Below are 24,910 nucleotides of genomic sequence, written 5' to 3' on the forward strand. Positions count from 1 at the left end.
CACCTTCAGTCCAATCTCTTCAGCAAACATCTATTCACTATATGATTAAATATCCCATATTTAAACTTTCCCTTCTTTTCTTTTGCCTTTTATTTGTACCACAGCTTGCCTGACTTTTTTTTTCATTTTCCAGCTTGGTTCATATGCTTTAAATAATCACAATTTCCTCTTTAACAGTTTTTACCTTCCTGCCCTCAAATCTTGGTTAAAACATTTTTATCAGTTTATTTGAGACTGATTTTTCTAAAGTAAAACTCCATGTTTGTCTAGCACTAAAACTTTTTGTCTACTTCAGATTGTGGGCAACTGAATTTTTTTTAATTATCTATTGCTTTTCAAGTATAAACTGAGCATCTTATCTGTGTTTCTTACACGCCCAGACAGTCCATAGGAAAAGAGGGTAAACTACAAACATATAAAATGGAATGAAATAATAAACAAATAAAACAAGAGTGGTGAATAATTTATCATTTCTGAAGTTCCTGATTAGATTCTAGTCCTTTCCATTTGATTCCAGATGTAAAATGCCTAAGAAGAACCTTCTACCACAGTTAGCTTAATATACACTATAAGACTTGAGCAGCCCACCCATAATAATTTTATAATAATGTTCCTAAAATGTACAGGCCCAAAGATAGATGACATAGCAAGGCAGAGGCAAAAGGCCTACTGAGAAAAAGACTCAAGATAAATCAGGAACGTCAAGAGACTTTAGTTTTCTTTATAACCGTTGATGACAGTATAATGATCTTTCAGCATCAATGGATTTCTCAAACTTGAATTTGCCTGCAGTCTCTCACAGGAAACAAGGACAATGGCTGACTTCCAGAAAGCCTGAAAACTTGAGCGTCACCCTGCCTTAAAACATCCCAGTCATTTTTGGAACTTTATTTTTCCATAATGCATACTATTTGCTTAGAGGTTCTAGCAGGGGAGGCACAGCTATCGTACACAATTGACTGAAGATTGGTATACTCTTTCTAACTGGGTTGGTGGTTCTTTTCCAGTGAGTGTGGCAGCTTCAAGAGGGACAGAAATGAAGATGTGAGGAAGGGAGGAACGCCTACCTAGAGAGCAAGATGAGCCAAACCAATCCTGGTGATAATTGGAATAGATCACCAGGGCTGCCTCAGGTGGTCCTCATATTCATCATACACACTCTGTCAATATAGCTTCTAGTAGGTATGAATATTTTAATAATTATAAAGCCAAAGACATTCCCATAGATATGGGACATTCTGAAACATACTCTGTTCAATCAACTGGTAAGCACAGTAGCTAAGCCGGTTTGCTAACTTTTAATATGAACAGAACTCATGGCAAAATAAATTATTTTTCAATGGCCTCAGCAACCTTTTAAACAGTTGAACACTGCTCATTCTTAATTTTCTGAGGGAACATCATTATGTAGAAAAAGCTTGACAGACACCAATAAGCAGTCAAGTAGAACGAGAAGTATAAACAGGGTAATTTGAACCTATAGTACTCAAATGATACGTTACATTTGCAGCAACAGAAATTACATTGAAAAATGCAGTCATCTTGCTAATGCATCTGCTTTACTACAAGCTAACCATCCCGTTCATTTTTTTAAGGATACCATTCCATTTAGAGCTGTGCAGTTATTTTTCACTTTAAAAGGAGAAGGTCAACAGAAATCTATAGAGCCCAACAAAGAACATCTCACAAAAAGACTTGTATCATTATAATGATACAAGGTTGTATTCTCTAGGGCCTGTTTATTTATTTGAAGTTTATCCCTGTATCACTTTAGTAACCTTGCAAAAAAGAGAAGGTCACTTCTTCCCAAGTTGAACCATTGGTCCATCTAACTTAATAAATGTCAACAATAATAGTCAGAGTCCAGGATTTCACGAAGTAGTTTCTCCTAGCACAATTAGAAAAGCCAGGATTTGAATCTGGAACCTTCCATAGGCAATGCTTGCAGATCCACAGACCTTCCCCCGTGCTGAACGAGAGTGATTTGCTCAAGGACACCCAATGTGTTTCACAACTGACTGGAATACTGATTGTACTATCTCAATTCTAATAAAGCTGGTACAAACAGGATTATTATTTTTTAACCCAAATTGAACATACACATTGTTGAATATCTTATAGTACTTTTCAGTCAACTTCAGCTAGATCTTCTGCTTTAATATCGACTGCTTTAATTTCCAGGCTATACTAGCATATGATTCATCCACTAATAATGCTTTTTAAATGAGTCTCCTGATAATTACAGAAAATCTGTTAAAATCACAAAACAAACACAACAATGGGCTTGTTTTCTAGGGGAATCGTGTTACATTAGTTCAATGAGGTCAAATCTGTGTTCATAAAATTTGATGCTGTTTTTGATATCCGAATAGACATTACAGTGAAGTACCCAGTCTTGCAGTCTTTTAACTCATTCGTGACTATGTGAAATCCTATTAACAGGAGACATTTTGCACCCCTCAAAATGATATGAATCTCACATTAAAATACATTATGACAATATACATTTATCCCAGACTGTCTACAAAAGTAGAAAGAAGTTTCTCTACTTTATAAATAAATACAAAGTTTTAAGGACACCACTGACACTAACAAACTAGTCAGCAGAAATGGGTGTGGTATCTGCAGCACCAATAGGTACTTTTGGAAAAGATTATGGGGAACCGCAACAGAATTCTAAATGTTCAAATATAGCCCTGTTTGTTTCACATGCTTAGAAAGCGAACCTTTCAATCACTGGGATCTTTACGGCATTCTAATATAATATGCAGCAAGTGAAAACAAATGGGTCATGTGGCACTCAAGGCATTCCATTTAAGAAAGTAGAAAGCAAGATTGATACTGTATTTAGATACTTGTAGTCACTGACTTGGTCTATGACCGACTGACATCTGTGCTCCATCTGACAGCAGCAGATTGGCATTCTCTGCACATGTCCTTTCAATTCCTGTCATCTGTTTTTTTTTGTTTTTGCTGTTCTACGCACATTGCATTATTTACTCAGTGATGCTCATAAGGGGCACCTTCTCTTCACAAGTATATTCTGGGATAAATGCTGGATTCAACCTTAGGGAGGGAAGATGACAGAACACTACTTCCTTTCAAAGAGCTCCCGAGACTGAGTTAACCCGTCTGTAGGCTGCAGAAAACGTAAGTCTCCCTCATACATTTCATCCGCTGTTTACATTTACTTCACTGTTGATACGTTAGCTAATTTAATATGCCTTTTGTGTCTGCCCTGGTAACTTCCCAGTTAATAAAACTATTAAATAACTGCATTGTGAACTGCAAATATGCCTGAGGAAAAGCCTCAGCAGTCTTTGTGTTAGCAGTACACATAAATATGGCTTTTTTTCTTTAAAAGCAGCCATTTAATAAAAAGAATGCTATCATCAGCACAGGGACCTGAATTTCAAGAATTGTCAGAAAGGACTACAGAATCCTTGTTTAGTGAAGCAAGCAATCTTCGTTTTTTCCCCATTTATTAATGATTCAATATTGCAGTAAGCCAGCAATTAATATGATCAATACAGCACTAGATATTAAGAGACATCCTTTCTTGAGAAGTATAGGGAAATGAATATTAATGTATGTGCGTATATATGTATGTATATATATTTACATACACACATATGTATAATGCACCGATAATTTACTTTCATTACTGTAATGTCTTCATAGAACTTTCATTTTTCATTAAATCATTCATAACAAGGCCTGCTAGCAGGTAATATAGTTATGTATTATCAAGTATCTAGTCCGGCTCCTTTAAGTTACCCTCATTTAATTTCCGAAACTAAAAGGAATGCAAGATTAATAACCAGATACTGCTAAGTAAAGACAGGCAAGCAGATTCACAGAGACACATATGTGAAGTTATATACTCACCATTAGCACTGCAAAGTTACCGAAGTGAGTACTATGAAGAGTGGTAATATTGTCTGCAGAGCTAATTATGTGGCACCCTTCTCCCCACCAGCCTCCATGTCCATCTAGAAGGTCAAAAGCCCAAAAGACTGCAATGGGGTTTATGCCTTGGGTAAAGTGCTTCAGCGTTATAATAAGAGGACTGGTGAGGTTTCCGATATTGCACCCATCTGCCAAAGGAACAAACTGAATTAAAGCAATGAAGTGGAAAATGCTTTATTGCTATATGCTCTTTATAGAACCCGATAGCAATTTTTGTACACATACATAGACATTAGAGAGAGCAAATATCCCTCTCCTGGTCTATCAGCAGAAAGCAATGTACAAAAGTTTGGCATAGTTAATATTGCCTATAATTGCCATTTTATTAGTTTAATCTGCAAATAACAGTGCTACTTAAATGTCGTGAATAAAAACGATGGCTTCAAACAACAATAGTAAATTTAAACGAATATCTTTGATAGAATTAACATCAGAGACAATTTCGTAGTCCAAAAATTAAAGTATAACCTTCTAAAATATGAACCCAATTTGGGATATAATGAAACAATTAATAGATCATGGTCTGAATCTTACACTAAAAGGAGAGTATGTATGTATCCCATTGCTTTCATCAACAAAAACACTTGTTATACTGTACATTTATTATTTCAAGAAATACACTGATGACTATCAATGTACATGCAACAGGACTGCAACCAATCTTTTTAGGATCCAGACTTTCTTTGGCTATAATCAGAATTAAAATGCAACATTCCATTTCCTCCTCCTACACACAATCCTTTTTGTTTGTTTTTTTACTTTCTGTTAAACTTCGGCAAGCCACAAAAGAGAATCCTATCATATCTACAATTGCCGAGCTTCTCAGCCATATAAGTTTCTTTTTAAAACATGAAGACACCGGTAATAAAACACACATTTCTGTTAGAGCAGAGGCAATTCTCAGATCAGCATACCTGCATGCTACACTGCACCATTGTACGAGATACTCTCATGTATAGCCAGGCTTTAGAATTTAAAAAACAAAACAAAACCCAATGCAAAACACTTACCTATTTTAATGAAGACTACGGGTGTGCCAATGACCCTCTGCTTCCCATAACCTGCAAGGTGAGACGAGTTTGCGGTGTTGGGAAAGAGTTTTCCATTCCGAAAGGCAATAAACTGTAGCTTGCAAGAGGAGTTATCAACAGATTGCCAGGCTGCAGATGAGGAGAAGACAGACTGTGGCAAATGAACTGAAGCTATTGCCACAGCATTCTGTACAATCAAAAGGGGGGAGAGAGAGGGGGGAAAGAGAGAGAGAGAGAGAGAGAGAGAGAGAGAATGAATTTAAAATGCAAATCACAACAGGGCTGCTTTCATTATATTTTAAACTCCTGTACGAGCAAATGTGCTCTGCTTCAATTTTCCAACATGCTAGAAACAACCAAAGAAGCAGGAGCTGTAACCATGGGAATAGGACTGGTACAGTGCATATTAAAACAGAAAACGTTTTGATTGAATGTGAAGATCTTTATGGTCAAGCTCCCTGCTGCAGAGGTGAGAATGGTTCTTACCATGCCTGCTAGAGGGTCCATCAACACTGCAGATCTGATTTAAAGAGACAACCTCTCCCAGGTTTTCTTGTTCACTTAAAACAGAATCAGACAACTTACAGTAAAATTGCATCTTTTTGAAAGGATAATTACAAGAGATTGAAATGCGTTTTACTAGTAGCTAAAACTGCATCAGGGAATGGGTATGCAGTGCAGTCAGTTTCATATTTCTTGTGGGACTATGATTTCATCCTTTAAAAAAATTACTCAGTTCCCCAATGCAGACTTTCAAAATCACATATCCTTAACCCTAAAGTGCTAGAAGAAGCAAGGAGTATTCAGGCTATTAGAACACAAAAAAATATGTAACCGAGTTGTAACTGTCTTTTTAGGTTATTGAAACATGTGCAGATTGGCATTATTAAATTAATGATTTCCCCATCAAGAAGATTTTTTCCCCTTACACAAATAATAACCTTGTTGTCATTAAGGCCAGACATCTATATGGCAGTTAGAGTAGGGCGGAAGACACAGAACGCAAAATACTGCCTGAGATTTACAAGCTCTGGTATGAAAAAATACAACAGCAGCATGAAGAATGAGTAGGCTTCATTTCCCTGATACTAAAATGCGGCACCTGTAGTACAACACTGTCCCACAATTTTAGAAGACAGAATATTTTTGAAAATAACAATTCATCTCATCCAAGTTTTATAGTTGTACAAACATGTACTATGTTAAAATAGCAGTTATAGTAGCAAGCCGTTTTAGGTAAAGAAAACTCCACAATCACAATCATAATCCTCATGAAAGAAGTGACAAATCAGAACTTGAATTAGTGGAGTTGTAGTACACAAAACACTTTTCCCTTAGAAGCCAAAGAGGTAGCGCAAACACCCATTTAATTTTAAGGCCCTGATCTATTAGAGAGATGTTTTAGCTCAAGTAGCAAGAGTACTACCAAAGGGCTAAGTATCTGTGGTATTATTTAATATTATTACTGCAATATAATATTGCTTTCTTTTTTCTTTTAACTACCAATACCGGAATATGGGCCTCCATATTCATGATGATTATATGTAAACTCTTCCCACAAAAGTGTAAAATTTTGCAAAAAAACTGTATTTTTACCCCAAAAGTCTAGGTTTTCTACCTCTGCCTAAATACTTACATATATGCTTAAAGTCAAGTTAGAGTAGCTTAACACACACCCAAGACACAAAGGTCATAAGCCATTTTACTTAGATGATGATTGTGAAACTGGAGGTGCCTGTGCTATACTTTCATTCAGGATGAATGGAGCAAGTAGTAGCCAAAATTTTACTATGATAAATTTTACCATCACTACCACAAAACATGAACCCATAATTATGAATCATAGGGATATGAAAACCTGACTAAATTTGATTTATTTTGTTACAGTTTTTCTGCTGTTCTAGATTCAGTATGCCTACTTCTTAAGTCTTACTGATTATTTACACATACTTATCTCACCTGAAACCTGGGATGTCTTATCATTTTATAGGCAATCTAATATAAGATGAGCAAACAACTTACTCAAAATCTATTTCAAGAGCTAAGAAACTAGCTTATAAATGGACAACTGAACCAGTTAGACATAGTACTGAAGGTTCATGTGATACAAAAATAGAAAGGACTGCAGAAATATTCAAAAATAAGAATGCACACAGGTATTATAAAATACAGTGAACCTGGTTTGAAGTACTGGGGGCCAGTGAAGCAGTTTGTTAAGCAAAAAAAAAAAAACCTTCCAGGGACCAGTGGATTCATGATGCTGACTAAAGCATTCCCTAATAGAGCTCTTTGTAGCTTAGGGTTGACATGAGGGATTCTTGGTGCTTTCTGAGCTTGCTTGTTTTCTTGCAGATGTTTCATCATCCAAACAGCACTGATGATGTTATCTAGTTTGGGTAATGAAACGTCTGCAAGAAAAGAAACAAGCTCCCCTAAAATATCCCATTTCTGATCTTCACTCTAGACTTCTTAAGGTTATCATTGATCCGTCCTGTCCACCAGGATGCAGCAGCTTTGTCAGTAGGTTTGCTCAATCAGTCCCAAATACCCATGAAACCAATATGGGTTATCCATACCCTGGACATTTGCTTTAGCTGCCCCTGGGGGCCTTTGAAGAAGTAGATGTGATCTTTAACTGGAACAGAGGACGAAACCACTTGTGGCAAGCCAGCCCTTGTATGAAAACATCAAAGGCAGAGCAGTGGTGGTATTCTACCACTTCGGCCTGCTTCGGGGCGAACTGGTAATAAACAATGCTATTGTTCAGCCAAACCAGTATTTCTGCCCCCCTTTCTGATGATCAGTTATGCCGGGGTCCCCCTCGCTGTCTTACTACTTCTCCCAGGAGGCTTCCAAGGCCCAGGAAACAAAAAAATGGAGCATGCAGCACACACACACCCCACGTTCCATTTTTTGCCTCCTGGACCTCAGGGAAGCCTCCTGGGTACAAAAACAGCCCCCCAGGATTCTTCCCTGAGGCCCAGGAGGCAAAAAAAAAAAAAAATGAAGCGCAGGGGTGTGTGCAAAAAAAAGAAGAAGAAGCCACTTAGTCACATGGCCACAGCCACCTAGGCACTTCCACCTAGCCACGCCCACAGAACCAGTAGTAAAATTATTTGCATCCCACAAATTGCCCCTCGGAAGAAGCCACCAGTTGGATGGATCAAGGGTGAGAGCTAATTCATCTTTTTCTTTTTGTAATTATGTACCTGGAATTGTTCTGTAATAATATCATGGTAAGGGTGAGCATAATTGCAGATAAAAGTATGGTACAGGAGGAGTAATATCTCTTCGTGCTACTCTCTCACAAGGAAGCATTATGGTAGCTTTACCTCCTAGCTTGCGTGTGCTGTTGCTTAGTGTATGTATACTTAGTACAAGACAAGAAATATTAGACCCAGGATCCCAAATTACAATAGGAGTCACCTTTTGTATTCAAAGCTTTCTCTCTATTCAAGTTCTAATTCTGAAATTTTGTATCATGTGTTGGGTATTCAGGATAGACTGGGGATTTTGTGGTTTGTACTGTATAGCAACACATGTCATCCAGAGGTGGTATTCAGCAAGTTCTGATTAGTTCTGGAGAACCGGTAGCGGAAATTTTGAGTAGTTCGGAGAACCAACAGATACCACCTCTGACTAGAGATTTTACAGTATCCTTCTCCTGCCAAGCCCACCAAGCCACACCCACAGAACCGGTAGTAAAAAAATTGAATCCCACCCTGATGTCATCCATCTTGCTGATCAAGTGTTCCTACCTGAGCTGGCAAGAGTTGCCTTGGACTTGATGTTGGGGATTGTTAGTATGATCGTTATGAAGGATTTCAACATCCATACTGGTCTGCTTTGGATGAAGCTCCTCAGGACAGACCACATCCTCTTGGGATTTAGGCTTACAGTGGTTCTCTGCAGGGATGGAACCATCAGAATAGCTCCAATATAGATTCTAATGGATTTCAAAGAGTTCAAGATTTCCAATCGGTATGGTTGGCATTTCCATCAATATTTGGCTGTTTTGTGAAATAAAAGACCACTTGAAACAATAACTCCTGAGCATCTTTTCCCATGTGCAAAGCCCATTCATTTAATTGGTATAAATTTTAGCTGAAGGAAATGGAGCAAATAAGGAAAACTCATCTTGCATCTGACTGAACACTCGTAAAAACTAATTATCAAGTCTGCTTTGTAGTGATTATGGTTAAACAGCCATTTTTCTCTTTGTGTCATCTCAGTGTCACCCAGTGGAGCTTTTTCAGTGATTTAAGGCCTTTTGGGACCTGGCCCAGTTACATATTGCATAGAACCCTCAGTAGCTCACTATGATATGTTGGTGACACATTTATATGGCAACATTGATTGCATTCTTAGACTCTAGAATATAGCAGTTCAGTTTGTAGAGCTGTCCAGAATTATCTTATCAGACATCTTTGATTGAATTTAATTTTAAGGATTGATGATAGAGAGAAGATGCACAGGCAAGATTAGGCAACCACATGATGCTTGCTTCCTGCCTTTGTCAATTATTCCATCTAGTAGGAAGGTGGTGTTCAGATGGATTATGAATAATTATATATGTATAAATAATGTATACATATATCCAGCAATTATGAATTCTTCCTTACAAGGAGGAGTGGTCCCTCTTTCTATAAAGAAGGCTCAGGTGAGACTACTCATCAAGATGTTGTAATTGGGGGGACTTCCGGTTTGTCGGCTTTGGCAGCAGCAGGGATTCGCGATCCTGCGCGATCCCTGTTGCGCTAGCCGTCTTGGTGCCTCCGATCCGGACGGGTCTGGAGGCTAAGGTTGCCCCGTAGAGGCAGCCGAAGATAGGAGGGATCCGGACAGGGGGTTGGGGTTTTTGCAGACCCCTTCCCCACCCAGCTTAACCCTCTTTTCTCAAGGCGGTGGAGCGGCGGTCAGCAATGGCCGCCACAAAGAAGCTGACAGCTGGATAAGATTGTGCTGGAGGAAGAAGGAGAAAGTTCTGAAGCGAAATTTTTTTGGCTGAACTGGGACTATAAGATACAAGTAATATCCTGAAAATCCTGATTTTTTGAAAGATACTTTGTTTCCAGAAGAGATTTACAAGCGGCGAGTGAAAGTGTTTAAAAAAAAAGTTTACTCTCCTTCCACATGGATTTAACAAATGGATATTGAAAATCCTGCTATTTTATAGAAGGTAAAAATTTAAAGCTTCTGTTATAAGTGGGAAGGGAGAGGACAAAAGGAAAATTTTTATTAAGATTTTGTTGGAGGAGATGCCTGGAAGATTTTGAGATTGGAAGTTAATTGCAATAAGACTTTAAAATACAGATTGGGTTTTTTTTTCCCTTGCCAATTGATATTACCCCAGGAAGAAAAAGTGTGAAGGACTTTGTGCTCTGTTTGGATTGTTTGATGACTTTGGGATTTTGGGGAATTGTTTCAAGCTTTGAATTATCTTGGTTGTTTTAAGAAGAAGAAGAAGAGAAAAAAGAAGAAGAAAAGGTTTATAATGGCTTTATCTGTTGATGAACTGAGAGAGGAATATGGTAAAATAAAAAAGAAGGTAAAGACGGTGTGAGAGAAATTTTTCGCTTTTTAGAAATGGCGCTTGCCACTTATCAACAAACACAACAATTAATGGAGGATGAAAGAAGAAGAAGAAGAAGAAGAAGAAGAAGAAGAAGAAGAAGAAGAAGAAGAAGAAGAAGAAGAAGAAGAAGAAGAAGAAGAAGAAGAAGAAGAAGAAGAAGAAGAAGAGGAGAGGAGGAGGAGGAGGAGGAGGAGGAGGAAGGAGGGAGGGGAGGAGGGAGGAGGAGGAGGGGAGGAGGAGGAGGAGGAGGAGGAGGAGGAAGAGAAGAAAGGGAAGAGGAAGAGGAAGGAAGAAGAAGAAGAAGAAAGAAGAAGAAGAAGAAGAAGAAGCCATCTTTAATGAGTCTACGAAGTTGATTAAGAAAGGAAGGAGAAAGAGAGGAAGGAAAAAGGACATAAGACTTAAAAAACATCCAAGAAAGAGAAAAATAAGATGCAAAATCAATACAATGTTAGAAAGCAAAAGAAAAGAGAAATACAACAGAGAGGGGAAGCTAAGGGGGTAAAAAGACCAGATGGGATAAGATAGGAAGGAAGAAGGGGGGGGAAAGCCATAAAGGTATGAAACAAGATGTGAAAAAGAAATCTTTTTTTAGGGATAATGGGTAATGCATAACTTTGTTTCAAAATGTTTCTGCAAGGTACATAAGATAGTATTGTAGTATTTGTATTAGAAATAGAAAATTAGAATTTTATAAGACTTAAGTAAAGATTAAAACATTAAAGGTTTAATAATGATAGATTTTAAGATTTAATAAAATATTAAAAGGAATGTTTAAAATATTTAGTTTAAGTATAGAGTTTAATTGACTATTGTGTGGATGTTTGTATGAACTTATTATTATGGTATTTGTTTTTGCAATAGATAATTGGAATGTTATGAGATTTAATGTTAAATTATATATTTAATTACTTTATGGATTTACTATTTTAGTAAGTAGAATGTACTAAGCAGAATTAGATAGGGAACTAGGTGTTACCTTAAATGTTAATTTAGGGGAGCGATGGAAAGGCATCATACTTCGATTAGTGATTTCAGGAGAAATCTTTTTTTTCTAATATGAATGAGATAAATGGATAATTGGAAAAGAATGGACAAAAGATACAAATATAATGATTTAAATTAAGATGAAATAAATAAAATAGAATTAAGAAGAGTGGAAAGCGGGGAGAAGTTATAATGAAGATATAGAAGGGTAAATAAGATAGGTAATGGCATATAAGTTGAACATGAATTTAATTGAAGTCCATACAAAGAGAGGTAATCCGGGGCCAAGCTACTTTTTAAAAAGAAGTTTTATGTTTTTGTGTTTTGTGTGTGTATGTTTGATTGAGATTTAATAAAACCTTGGGAGAAAGCGAGAAGAATAATTGTAAACAAGGCAGAGGGAAATATGAATATGATGAGTATAAAATGGATAAATATAGAAGAAATGTAATTGAATAAGAGCAAAGAGAAATAATGAGAAATCTGCTAAAAATATTTAAGTGGAAATGGGAGATATTAGAAGTATATTGTATAAAACAATGTTTTATCTGCCTTGTAAAAATTTATAATGGAAAGAGGTTTAATGTCTTTAATGTCTAATGATGCTTTGTTTGTCTTTAAAATTAATAAAATTTATTTCAAAAAAAAAAAAGATGTTGTAATTGGATCCGTAAGATCAATATAATTATAGGCCAGTGGGCAACATTCTTTCCTGGATTTGAGCATCCAGTGGATGACCAGATCCAGACACTCCTGGATGAAACACATTTTCTGGATTCATCATATCAACTGGTGTTTAGGCCTTAGTCCACTGTTCAATGGTCTTTCACGGGGAATAGGGGAAATGAAATGTTGCTCCTCTTGGATCCTTCAATAGCTTCAATTCCACTGACCACATATTCTTCTTGAGAGGTTGCCCCAAGTAATTGAGGAGGAAACACCTTTAAACTCATACCTGGATAGCTATTTCCATTTCTGCTCAATCTTATACCTGTTTGGGTTCCAAAAGTTTCATTTCTCCATATGCTGTTTAACATCTATGTGAAATCACTGAGTGAGATCATTCAGAGATTTAAAGTAAGATGCCATCTGTAACTGAACTCAAACTCATTTTTTTCATCAAATCCATGTGAAGCAGTGAAACTGCAGAAACACAACCTGCTGTCGACTGGATGAGGGTTAACAAACTAAAGATTAAACTAAAGTATGAAATACGTATAGCATAACTCATTAAAATTTGTTAATTAAAACACAATGAAACACCTCAACTAAATAAAAAACAATGGCATCCTAATTGCTTTCATTATATTGGCCCTTTTATCTAGAAAGCTGGTTGAAAAAGCAGTCTTCACCGCTTTCTGAAATGAAATTAAGGAGGGCGCCAACATAAACTTCTTGATAACAAAGTATCCCATTATTACTAAAACCCGAAGCTGTTGAAACCAGCATGACTAAATCTCTTTTAAAATGTCAGTAGATTTAAGTATTTCATTGTGTTTCCTTTTTTGAAAGTAGGATTAGGATGCTGTCAGTTGTGGCTGGATTGCATTTGCATTCAAAATAGTGCTCAGGTAGCACCATTACAGGGTAATCTTAGACATGTCTATTAGAAATAAATCCTAATGAGTTTATTGAAGCATAGTCCATATAGATGCATCTAGGATTGCAATGCAGATATAAAAATTCCATTCACTAAGAGAAATCTAATGAATAGGAATGATGCCCATTGTGGCTGATCAAAAGTAGGGTGGAAGAAATAATGATAAATGGAATCAAAGGTGGACAATAAGGAATTTCCTCTAATCAAAGAAGTTGATCTGGTCACCTTAGCAAATTCTGTCAATTTCATTAACAATTCCTCCATGGTGGATAGTACTAAATCTTTCCATCTTTGTGTATACAATAGTCTTGCTGCAGAAATCACTCATCTCCCCTCTTAGGATCCATCAGTCTTAAAAGGAAAAGTTTTCAGGTTTCAATTCAATATTAATCTTTAAAACCCTGTCTATCAATGTATGCATTTGAATCCATTTTTAAGCTTTTGTCAGCCAAACATGATAGAATGTCCCCTTATATTGTTCACATTTTCAACATAATATTTGGAATGCTTTTATAGTTTCTAAATAATTTGTCTATTGTGGTCTACCAACAATACATCGTTTTATGACAATTCTTTTCAAGATCATAATATAATTTTTGAGTGAGATGGGTGGTTCAGATAAGTAAATAGGAAAGAAAGAAAGCAGAAGGGAAGGGAGGAAGGAAGGAAATTTCAACCCTTTATAACAACATATTTTCCCATATGATCCATATATTATAACCTACATTCTAAGCCCACTTTATCATACATTCTTCAACCTGTTCTTCCATTTCACTTTATATGTTTTAAGCAATTAAATATTATCTTTTTTTGCTCCATACCATAACTCTTTTTATCTACCATAAATCTTTCTGATGCTGTAACTGTAAATGGGAAAATCATTGACATATCCTTGTACCATTAGTTGCTAACTTCATTTAATTTAATATTTACCCTGGGGATTGTCTAATAATTTCTGGTACATTAACCATTTGTTTTTCCTTGATGCTTCACTTCTGTAAAATGCTTCGTGTACTGAGATCCATAGAGGTGTTTTTGGGCACAACCTGGGTTTGTATCTATTCCATGAGCTATGGTGGTGCTGTGGTTAGAATGCAGTATTGCAGGCAAATTCTGCCAACTGCCAGCAGTTCAATTAGCACCGGCTCAAAGTTGACTCAGCCTTCCATCCTTCTGAGGTCAGTAAAATGAGGACCCAGATTATTGAGGGCAATATGCTGACTCTGTAAACCGCTTAGAGAGGGCTGTAAAGCACTGTGAAGCTGTATAGAAGTCTAAGGGCTATTGCTATACTCTCAATATACCATGTGTAATAAAATGGATCAAAAATGATAAGCAACTAGAGTACAGATTTTACCAAAAACCTTCTCTGATCATAATCATGTAAGTTTATAAAAGAAAATCTAATCTTTCCAGATGGAGATTAAATAAAGATGATGGAATTTGCAGAGATGGCTAAATTAATCTCTTTGATTACACAAAAAATAATCTCTATGGTCAACTGGAAACCTCTTATAAACTTTTTGAATGAAACAGAAAAAATGTACTTATGATTTGTGGTTTTGATAATAAAAAAAGTGAAGTTATTCTATAATCAGAATAAGACATACTTTTGTAAGTGTACTTATATTTGCTGCAAAGGAAATTGGAAGCTACTTTCTATTCTTTCTTTTCATTTTTTATTTCTGCAGTTCGTGCATACTTGCTTGTGTTATTTATTTGCATTAATTTGTATTAATTACATTTGTATAGCCACTCATCATATCAAAAGAGATTTGGTGTGGCATAATCAAACAAAAACAACAGATATAAAAATATAGAAATCTACATTAAGAAATAAATAATATAAAAAGAAACAGTCAAAGAGAGGACAAAAATGACCATCTCAGCATTAATGCCATCTAAGCAAATCTCCAGTTAGCTGGGATATCCAGGCCTGATAAGATAACCAGGTCTCAAGGGTCTTCCAAAATAACAAAAGGGATAGAGCTGAAGTCTCTGGATAATCTTCAAGGGCAGCTTCATGCACAGCACACTGCAGTAGTCCAATGTGGAGATGACAAGGACATGGCAAGGCCTGGTGATCCAGGGTACAACTGCTGCACAAGACAAAGCTTTGCAAAGGCCCACTTAGCAACGACTGCCACATGCCCACTAAGCAGGAGTCTAGAAGGACTCCTATTTTGGATTTGTCTGGGGCAATGCAACCTTATCCGGTGCCCAAGATGGAATGGTCCTGAAATCAGTTGGCCCAAAAATCCAGAGTCATTGTTTTGCAAGGGTTCAACTGAAGCCTATTGTTCCCCACCCAAATATTCACAGCCTCCAGATACCGGTAAGATATTCAGCACATTGCTTAATTTGTTTTGTAAAAAATATATATCTAAAAAAAAGGCTGCTAGGCAATGCTAACAGTAGACAAAATCCAGTGGGGTAAATACACAGCTAAGAAATATAGGTAACCTAATAGCTAATGAAGAGCTATTATTGTGTCAATGTTTAAAAAAGTGCCTACTATACCAGATACACAGACACATATGATATATTAAGTACTGTTTTAAACATGCTCAAAGTCAAGTTTTACGCCACTTCCCTTCTGAATTTCTCCCATTGTTAAACAAAAGTTTGGGCACAGGAATTTGGAAGCGCAGGAATTTTCCAACTATTAATTTCCGAAGTCAGAATTATAAGGAAATCTTAAAAGAGATAAAAAACAAGTTTGCCTTTTGAAGAAGTTAACAGATGATGGACCTCCCAAACAATGATGAAGGATTGAAGTAAAGCAGCTGTCCCCTACCTTTCCAACTCTGCAGAGCGCCGCTGGCAGCGGTGAGAAGAAAGAGGGGGTGGTTTTGCGTCAGTGATAGGATTCAATTTTTTTTACTACCGGTTCTGTGGGCATGGCTTGATTGGAGTGGCATGGCGGGCGTGGCAAGGGAAAGATACTGTAAAATCTCCATTCCCTCCCCACTCCTAGGGGAAGGTTACTGCAAAATCCCATTCCCTTCCCACCCCACTAACCTGCTTTCCAGCTCTGTTCTCCTGTGCAGGGCAACCAAAGAAGACCCAGCCAATCAGCTGGGACTTGGAAGGCAGAGAATAGATGGGGGCGGGGCCAGTCAGAGGTGGTATTTGCTGGTTCTCCGAACTACTCAAAATCTTCACTACCGTTTCTCCAGAACTGGTCAGAACCTGCTGAATACCACCTCTGTTTTACATGTGCACCACTTGTGCAAATGCAGCTTTGCAGGCTCGCATGCTTGCCTGTTGCTTGCATGGCCCAGTTCTCAACAGGCCATGATCCGGTACCAGCCCACAAACCAAGGGCTGGAGATCTCTGAAATAAAGTATTAATCCTGGCTCTCCCCCTTTGTGTGCTCATGGTATTCTATAGTGCAATGCTTGGACAGAGATCAGTGGCTGGTATCTATTGGGAAGCATATATACTTCTTTTCTGCTCCCGGGTAGTTGTGGGAAAAAAAGGTTGCATTTTTGTTTTCAACCAAACCACAATACTGTGCAAATCTCCATAGCTACAAGTTTTCTCTTTCCTTTTATGTAGAGCTTCTGCCTCACAGACCTTGATGCTGAGATAGTTTGGCATATGATTGCTTACAAATTATTCCACTTTTTAATGAATAACATAATTGTGAAGATAAGTGAAATGCTTGGTTATTACCTAGAAAGCAATGCCTATGGGGGCCTGCAGGTTTCAGCAAGGAATATTACACAACTATATAAAACAAAGGATAATATTTATTAGTTGTATGTCTTGCCTTTCTCATCAAAATGGCTGGCGACATATTAATCTGCCTTCTGAGTAAGAAGGACCATGACTGACTCATCTGGATTAATCATCCATTTGCCTTCCTTCCTCAAGGACTTGCTAGTTTCCTTTGATTTCACTCCTCCAGATTTTTAGCCCCAGGTGAAAAAGACTTATTCCCAGATAGCTCACACTGAAAAGGAAGGGAATACCTTGTCTGTGAATTTCTCAAGACTAGTATGATTTTCATAGTAGACCTGCAGCCTGGCTATTTAATGGGGCTACAAATCTGGATTGCAACAATGCACATAATTAATAGAGGATGGCAGCACAAATCAGGAAATTCTCTTTTTTACTATCTCATGGTAGATCAGGTAACAATAGCAATAGCACTAAGATTTATACACAGTGCTTCACAGCCCTCTCTAAGTGATTTGTAGAGTCAACATATTGCCCCCAACAATCTGGGTTCTCATTTTACCCACCTTGGAAGGATGGAAGGCTTAGCCTGGTGAGATTCGAACTGCCAAATTGCAGGCAGCTGGCTGCTGCAGAAGTAGCCTGCAGTACTGCACTCTAACCACTGTGCCACCAAGGCTCATAGGTAGCCATATTACTCAAAACTAACTGAAAAGGTTAGAACAATTTTCTGATATTGTATGTTCTTTTAAAATAAGATTCAGCAATGAATATGCAATACAAATACAAATCAAATAAAGTCACACTTAATTACATTAGCTTAATAAAAAGTGGTTGAAATTAAATAGAGTTCCCACCCATATCTAAAAATCCCAATTTTTACCATATCTTCAGCATATCTAGATGTTCTAATAGGGGTGAATTACATCTGAAAGTTTAGAAAACTGCTGCCATTAAATATCTGTATATTATCAGAGAACAGTGATTCAACAGTTAATATAGCTTGTCACCAAATCATGTGAAGTTGCCACATCAAGTGACATTATAAAAAGTATGCAATATAATCTTAAGAGTATATTATTGTTCTTTCATGGAATATGACATTAAACACATATGACAAAGAAGTCTGGATATACTATACTGATGAATGTGTACTGAGGCGTACTGCAGTCACATCTTACATTGCAGATTCCCATTATGTGACTATCTTCTCAATTTTATGCTTAGGTGCAAAAGGAATCTTTGTTATCTCTCCATAAAAGGTATGAATATATTTCACATAAAAACATAGTAAAGAGTAGTTGGCCTGGCCATCCTAAATTCACGGTTTGTTTTCTCAGTGCTTTTAAATGATTGACATTTTTGTGGTTCAATCATTCCAGAAACTAAGGTTGGTTTTTATTCATATTGCCTAGTATATTATTTTGGAAGCTACCTCTTTGGGTTTTCATGCAGATATTCAATCAGAAGGTACAACTTTACATTTGGAGAACAGAACTATATCTAGCAATACTTACACAGCCATAAAAAAAGCCTCCTTCACTTCTCATAATGTGATAAGCTTGATGAGATATCATTAGCATTGGAAATAAATTTAAAAATCAGAACTGTTCTAATATGCACTGTTATTAATTCTCTCTTTCTTGGCCATCAGCTAACAAGTAGCAGACTTTTCCCCATGTCAGTCTCCTGTCTGTCATCAAAAGCAATAGCCATGACAGAATAATTAATGCAAAATAATTATCTGGTTGGTAAAAGGATAGCTTAATTAAGATTTTCATTCTCAATCCATTTATTTCATAAAAGCCCCACTGAAATAATTTTTGACTACTCTTGAGGCAATTGATTATGCTTTATCCCTGTTTAAGCAAATTCACATTTCCCACAAGAAATAAAATGAAATATTGACATAGGTGATTGCTTTACAATATAGTGTTTAAATGGCCATCCAGGATCAACTGTGTTTAAGCTATTTGGCAGTTTCTTTTACAAATAATTCTTTGGGCATGCTTAAATAATTAAAAAATGGATGAGAAAGGATAAATGAACAATTTCAATTCCTAACAAATCTTCCAACACATGATTATATTTTGCCTTTCCCCGTTACAGTGATATAAATTGTGCAAGCAAATCTGCTGCTTAATGTGCTACTAAATACACATATTCAGAAGTGTAATCCTGACAAAGCCAACTATTTTAATAAAGATTTGAAAAACTTTAACCATTAACAGAAACTGGAAGAAAACTCACTAAATATTAAATTAAATGCCACCAGACTCAAAATTCTAGACCTAGACCTAGAAAACCTAGAAATACGCCGCCTTCGGTCCGATCTAAGTATAGTATATAAAATCATACATTGCAATGTCCTACCTGTCAATGAATACTTCAGCTTCAACCATAACAATACAAGAGCACACAACAGATACAAACTTAAGGTTAATCGCACCAAACTTGATTGCAGGAAATACGACTTCAGCAACAAAGTGGTAAATGTCTGGAATACTCTACCTGACTGTGGTTTTTTTTCCCCAAACCCCAAAAACTTTAACCTTAGACTGTCTACTATTGACCTCACCCCTTTCCTAAGAGGTCTGTAGGGGGCGTGCATAAGCGCACCAACGTGTCTACCATCCCTGTCCTATTGTTTCTTTTATATTTTTTTTTATTTTTCTTATAAGTGTCCATATATTCATAACTATGTTTTTACTTATACCTATTATCTTGTAAGCAACTGACAAATAAATAAAAAAAAATAACAGTGTGGCAAAAGTATGTGAATCTCTAGGTTTATCAGTTCATTTGAAAGGGAGTCAATCTAATTTCAACCAATGGAATGACAATCCAGTGTGAGTGTGGGAAATGGCTGCTGCTGGGTGTGGGAAAGAACAAGGGCTTCAAGCACAAAAATGAAGATCATATGACTGAAGCACCAAAACAGCTGCCGCCAATAGCACTGAACCAGCCAGAAGTTTGCCAGATTTCATTTCCTTGGGAGTCATGAATCTTGGATTTTGGACACATTGTATAAATTAGCCCATTTGAGGTACATAGGTTCAAAAACTTTAATTTGCCCAATTAAAGGTCATGAGAAGGGTTTTAGAACGATATAGATTAAAAATGTGGAATAAATACAAATGAATTAAGTCCAGATCTATCACCCCTTGCTTTAATTATCTGATCAATGAAGTGGCAATAACCTATACAGACTGGAAAATTTTAAGTTTAAAAAATAAATGTGAAATCTTTCAAGACTCTGTCCTTGAAATTGTCAGAAATAGTTTGCTGGCTCCAATATCTTCAAATGATTTTTTTTTAAATTCAAAGGTAATTAAAAACGACAACATTGAATACTCAGAGACTTGAGAAAATTTGGAAATTTTATATGACAAAAATTCAGAATATCTGTTGGGCCTTATTTATACATTATTACTGAAATGCAATTCAGAAATTAACAAATCAAATATATGATTAAATGGATGCAGAATATGAAGATTGATATGCAACAATGGAAAAGCCAGTAGAAGATAAATATGAAATTTGATGCAAATATTGTATTTAGAGAAAATGTATACAAGATGGTTTTTTTTAACCAATATATCAATTAATGTTTCCTACTGAAAACTGCAGACAATTCCTCATTTAGATGAATGGCAGGCAAACCTACAGGAATAGGCATCAATGTCCAAAATAGCTTCATATTAAAAGCCTTATGATACATTTAACCTGGAAAGCATATATGGGCTACAACTCTGCACACAAACCCATACTCATCCAAAGTTTGGGTATTTCTTAAAATAAGGCAATACTCTTTTTTGGAAGTAAGCAATGCTGAATAACCTGGATACCAAAATGATATATATAAAACACAATTTATATGTACTAATATTAATAATATTTGTAATTCAGGGTTGAAATGGTGGGTCTTTGTTGCTCTCTGAACTTGCTTGTTTTCTTTGCATTTGCAAACAGAACTCAACACTCCTTACTAGCATTGATAATGTTACCTAGTTAGGGCAATGAAATGTCTGCAAGTAAACAAGCAAGCTCAGAGAGCACCAAGGACTCCTCACAATTTACATGTCATTTGAAAATTAACACAGATCAGTGATTCAAAATAGTAATACTATGTGAGTTAGTATCATCCCTTCGAAGCAGGCAAGGTCAAGAAGCAGGAATTTCTGGAATGTTCTTTATTGTTGCTGGGTATTATAACAGCACTTTCTCTCCACCACATTATATACAAACAAAATCAAGGCAGGGATATTTTGAGTTTCTGTTTCACACTTTCTTCTTTCCCAGAACTGTGTAACGGTTAACAACTTCGCTCATCCCTTTCTCCTTCCCAGGGCCAGGTCTACATTCTATTGTATCACTTGGCTGACAGAATTACTACCATGGGTGAAGGTGCACTTGGCGGTTTGTCAAGGTCAATGAGCAAATCTGGCAGAGAAGATCTACACAAACATAGTTTTTGACATCTGCTCTCATCTTGGTCCTCCTGTGCAAGAGACGCAATTCTTTGAACATTGTCCCGGGTCTGGCAGTTATAATGTTGTGGGAGAATTGCACTATTTCTTCCCTGAAATAAAGTGGTGTGTACAAATGTATTACTATATGTACAAAGTGTTAACTGTTGTACATTACCTATACTTTATTCACAGAGAAATGAAAACAATCAGTATGTGTGTGTGGGTGGGGAGGAGACTCCATACAGGCTATCTATTCATGCCCTGACATTTGGGCTCTGTTGTAATCAAACCTGATTTAACATTGTCTCCCAAATCCTACTGTCTCTGGAGACTCCTTTTTGAAGGCAAGGGTAACATTGCCTGACCTCAAGATCCTGAGGGGAGGAGTGGTCAAGAAATCACATATTCAGACATGCATGGGTGTGAGGGTGAACATTCATTCTCCAAGCTTGCGGGTTGGTTTCTGAACCTTTCTGTTATCAACCTAGGTAACATCTTCAGTGGAGTTTATAGGATCTTAGTGTCAGTGTTCTGTTTATAAGGGCTTCTTGTAATGGGTCAGGTGTGGGTGTGTCAAGTGAGGATCTTGTGATGGGGAGGTTACATCCGGTGAGGGTCATTGGGAGGTGAAGTGCTAGGGGAGGGGGCTTGGAGTGGTTGAATGCATGGGTGCTTATCTAGCAGCTTTTCTACAAATCAGAATCCCAGGTTATAAAAAATGAAGCAGGGAAAAAATTCCATAGCTAAATCCAACATTGAATGAGGCTTTGCTCTTTCCGTAGGTGCTTCCAAATTCTTGTGATCTGACTCTACCTGGATTGCTCTAAGGTGAACTTTCTCCATGGAGAAATGGCTCAGCTATTACAGTGCTGCTTTTATTGCTAACAGCTCTTAACTGAAGATATTGTCCTGTTTCAGGTTTCAAACTGGCTCACTCTCCCCCCCTCACATACACTTTCTAGGTGATAATAGTAATTCAGTCAAGCCTGAGTAGATAAATGACAAATGAAGAAAGGAGGGTAAATCAAAATAGAGTCTCTTGGAAAAAAAAAAGCTTGCCAGTTTAGTTTTGCTTTCAGCAGGAATAAGCAGAAGAGAAGTAAAATTCCAGCCAGAGAAAATTCCAGTACAGAGAATCAAGCCAGGTTTGTCAGCCAGTTCCAAAAGTCAGAATTACAGCATTTTTACATAAGCATGATACTGTATACATAGTATCTAGTAAGATGGCATGATGGCTTTCAGTGAGGGAAATTGCCCATAGGACTGCTCCATCCTTCAGCAGGTTGAGAATGAACGTTACCTTGGTTTAATCATATATTCCATTGAACTGCCAACCAGGAACAATTCAAATGATAGGCTTCCAGGAAATCAAAGTAACAATGGTTGTGAAGCTAGTCCTAGGTGCTGTACTAAGTACTTCATGGCATTGTGCAGGTTCATTATCTGTGTAGGTATCTGCTCTTGATAACTGAAGAACCTTACTGCTTACTCTGCATGCAATACAGAGGATCGATAATCATGGTTTAGTTTTAGGGTTCTGTGTCTGATGCCTCTCTAAAGAGAGTAGGAGGCTTTGAAGATTGATCTTAGTCTTTCAATGCAAGTACCGTCAAGAAATAGGAACAGCAAGAGTTTCAGGAATGCTCTTTGCTGTTTTAGATCTATCTATCTATCTATCTATCTATCTATCTATCTATCTATCTATCTATCTATCTATCTCTTGAAAGCTTATAATTCTGTTTTTCTACCACACATTGTAACAAACAACATCAAGGACAAGCTATTCCAAATTCCTTTCTCACATTTTCCCCCCAGGATTGATCTTCTTTGAACTTCCTTCCTTAATGGTTCATTCTTCCGTTCCTCGTTCCATCAGTTAGCAATTATATTGAAAATTACATGTTTTTTCCTGAGTTTCAAAGCAATTACATTAAATAACTGCTTATTAATGGCTAACTGTCTCCAATGTTGGTCAACATCTTATTCCTCATTAGCCAATTTTTATGTTACTTACATGGGATATAGAAAACTGAATGCAATCCTGCTTTATTTCATACAGGAAGACCTTGACGTGTCTCTTTTGAAAAACGGTTATCACTTGACACATAGAAAATGGCAAAACTTGATTACTTGGTCTGGTCCCTCTAAATATCAGAATCCGCTCATCAGTCCTTGGAAGGTGTTTTATCAATTCAGGAGAGCTACATGAGAAAAACCTAGTTTGTGCTGAACAAGAAATTAGAATGCCATGAATATGTTTTGTAAATAATAAGCATTTCCAAATATTGTCACTATTTGTTGGAATATTTGAAGCAAGCGAGTTCTGTACTGGGTTATCAGATGAACAAACTGTATGAAAATTGGTGTCTTGCATGCATCACAATTTTTTTAAAAAAAAGCCTTTGCTTGATTCTTCCCTTGATCCAACTCTTTGCCAACTGCCTTAATAATTGCCTATAAATAGCTTTTGTGTTTATTGTATTTATAATGTAATTTGCCTTCTGCTAAGAAAGGGGAAGAATAGCAAAGGGGAGGACCTGGCTGTAGAAAGCATTGGAATAATAGTGCTGTTATTTTTCAATATATTTTGATAAAAATGGCCACTAAATCTTCCTCAACTTTTCTGCAAGGAACAAATAAGCATCAAAGCCAAATCTTTTCCCAGGTTGTTTAAAAACCACCCAGAGAAGAATTTGTGGCTCTTTTTTCTAATGGCCGCATTTTTCCCATGTCAGAAGTTTTCAGGGGGTTTATGTTCTCTATTTTCTCTTTCCCAAAGAGTTTTGTATGCTAAATGCAGTTTGCTTTGAAAAGAGAGAGAAACTATGGTAGAAGGATTGAAAAACATAACAAGGTGGCATACACAGTTCTAAAGTGTTTGGATTGCTGGTAACTAGAACTGTTGTTTTTCTTTCTGCTATCTTACAGTACATTTTATATTTAAAAAGTAGACTGCAAACAAAAATAACGGCAACATAACTAGCAACAATGCTGCAAACAATATTCAAAGGGACAACCAGAGAGAAGCTGTTGGTCTTGCCTGAGGGAACCACGCAAGATGGAGACCCATCGCTACCTGCCTATTTTCCCCTCCTGCAATAATGTCTCCTCTGTCACCACACACTCTCCTGTTCTGACCTATCCCATTCTGGTCTGCCAGCCTCCTTTTCGCCAAGTGGCTGTTAACAGCTACTAAACTACTTTTTCCTTCCATTGCTTGCACATGTGGCTGGTTTTATAATATAGTGTGCTGGCTTAGGTCCATTTTTTGCCCTCCAGCCTTGACTAAGGCGGCCTGCTTACTATTTGTTGACTATTGTCAGCCATATTTGGTAAACCAGACCAAGAAATCAACTCCACAGCAAGGCTGAGATTTCTTCTGTTAAGTTTGGCTTTAATAACAGAGTTCTGTAAGTCTGATTTCACTGTACTCCATCCTTCTTATACTCCAGTGGATTGGGGCGGGGGGGGGCGGTATCTGTCTTAGCTGCTTCCAAATGTTATCTGGACATTTTGAATTTAGGAAATGATTAACTTCATATCACCTTGACAATGGAGCTTGGGCATCTCTGCCAAGATCATCTACAAGCT

At 37.0% G+C, this 24,910-nt stretch overlaps 1 protein-coding gene across 2 annotated transcripts in view; it reads right to left on the reverse strand.

Annotated features, from left to right (window-relative positions):
* ADGRA1 (adhesion G protein-coupled receptor A1) overlaps nucleotides 1-24,910 on the reverse strand; it is a 414,565-nt gene that overhangs the window by 97,152 nt on the left and 292,503 nt on the right. For both annotated transcript variants that reach the window (XM_026670712.2, XM_087964252.1), the window contains exons 13-14: nucleotides 4,980-5,187; nucleotides 3,889-4,097 (exon numbers count right to left, since the gene is read on the reverse strand). In XM_026670712.2, coding sequence (XP_026526497.2) covers nucleotides 3,889-4,097; nucleotides 4,980-5,187 — 417 coding nt within the window. The remainder of the gene's footprint in view (nucleotides 1-3,888; nucleotides 4,098-4,979; nucleotides 5,188-24,910) is intronic.

This window comes from Notechis scutatus, chromosome 4, assembly GCF_049901735.1.
Source record: "Notechis scutatus isolate UNSWTSFEM ecotype Mainland chromosome 4, rNotScu1.2, whole genome shotgun sequence".
NCBI lineage: Eukaryota > Metazoa > Chordata > Lepidosauria > Squamata > Elapidae > Notechis > Notechis scutatus.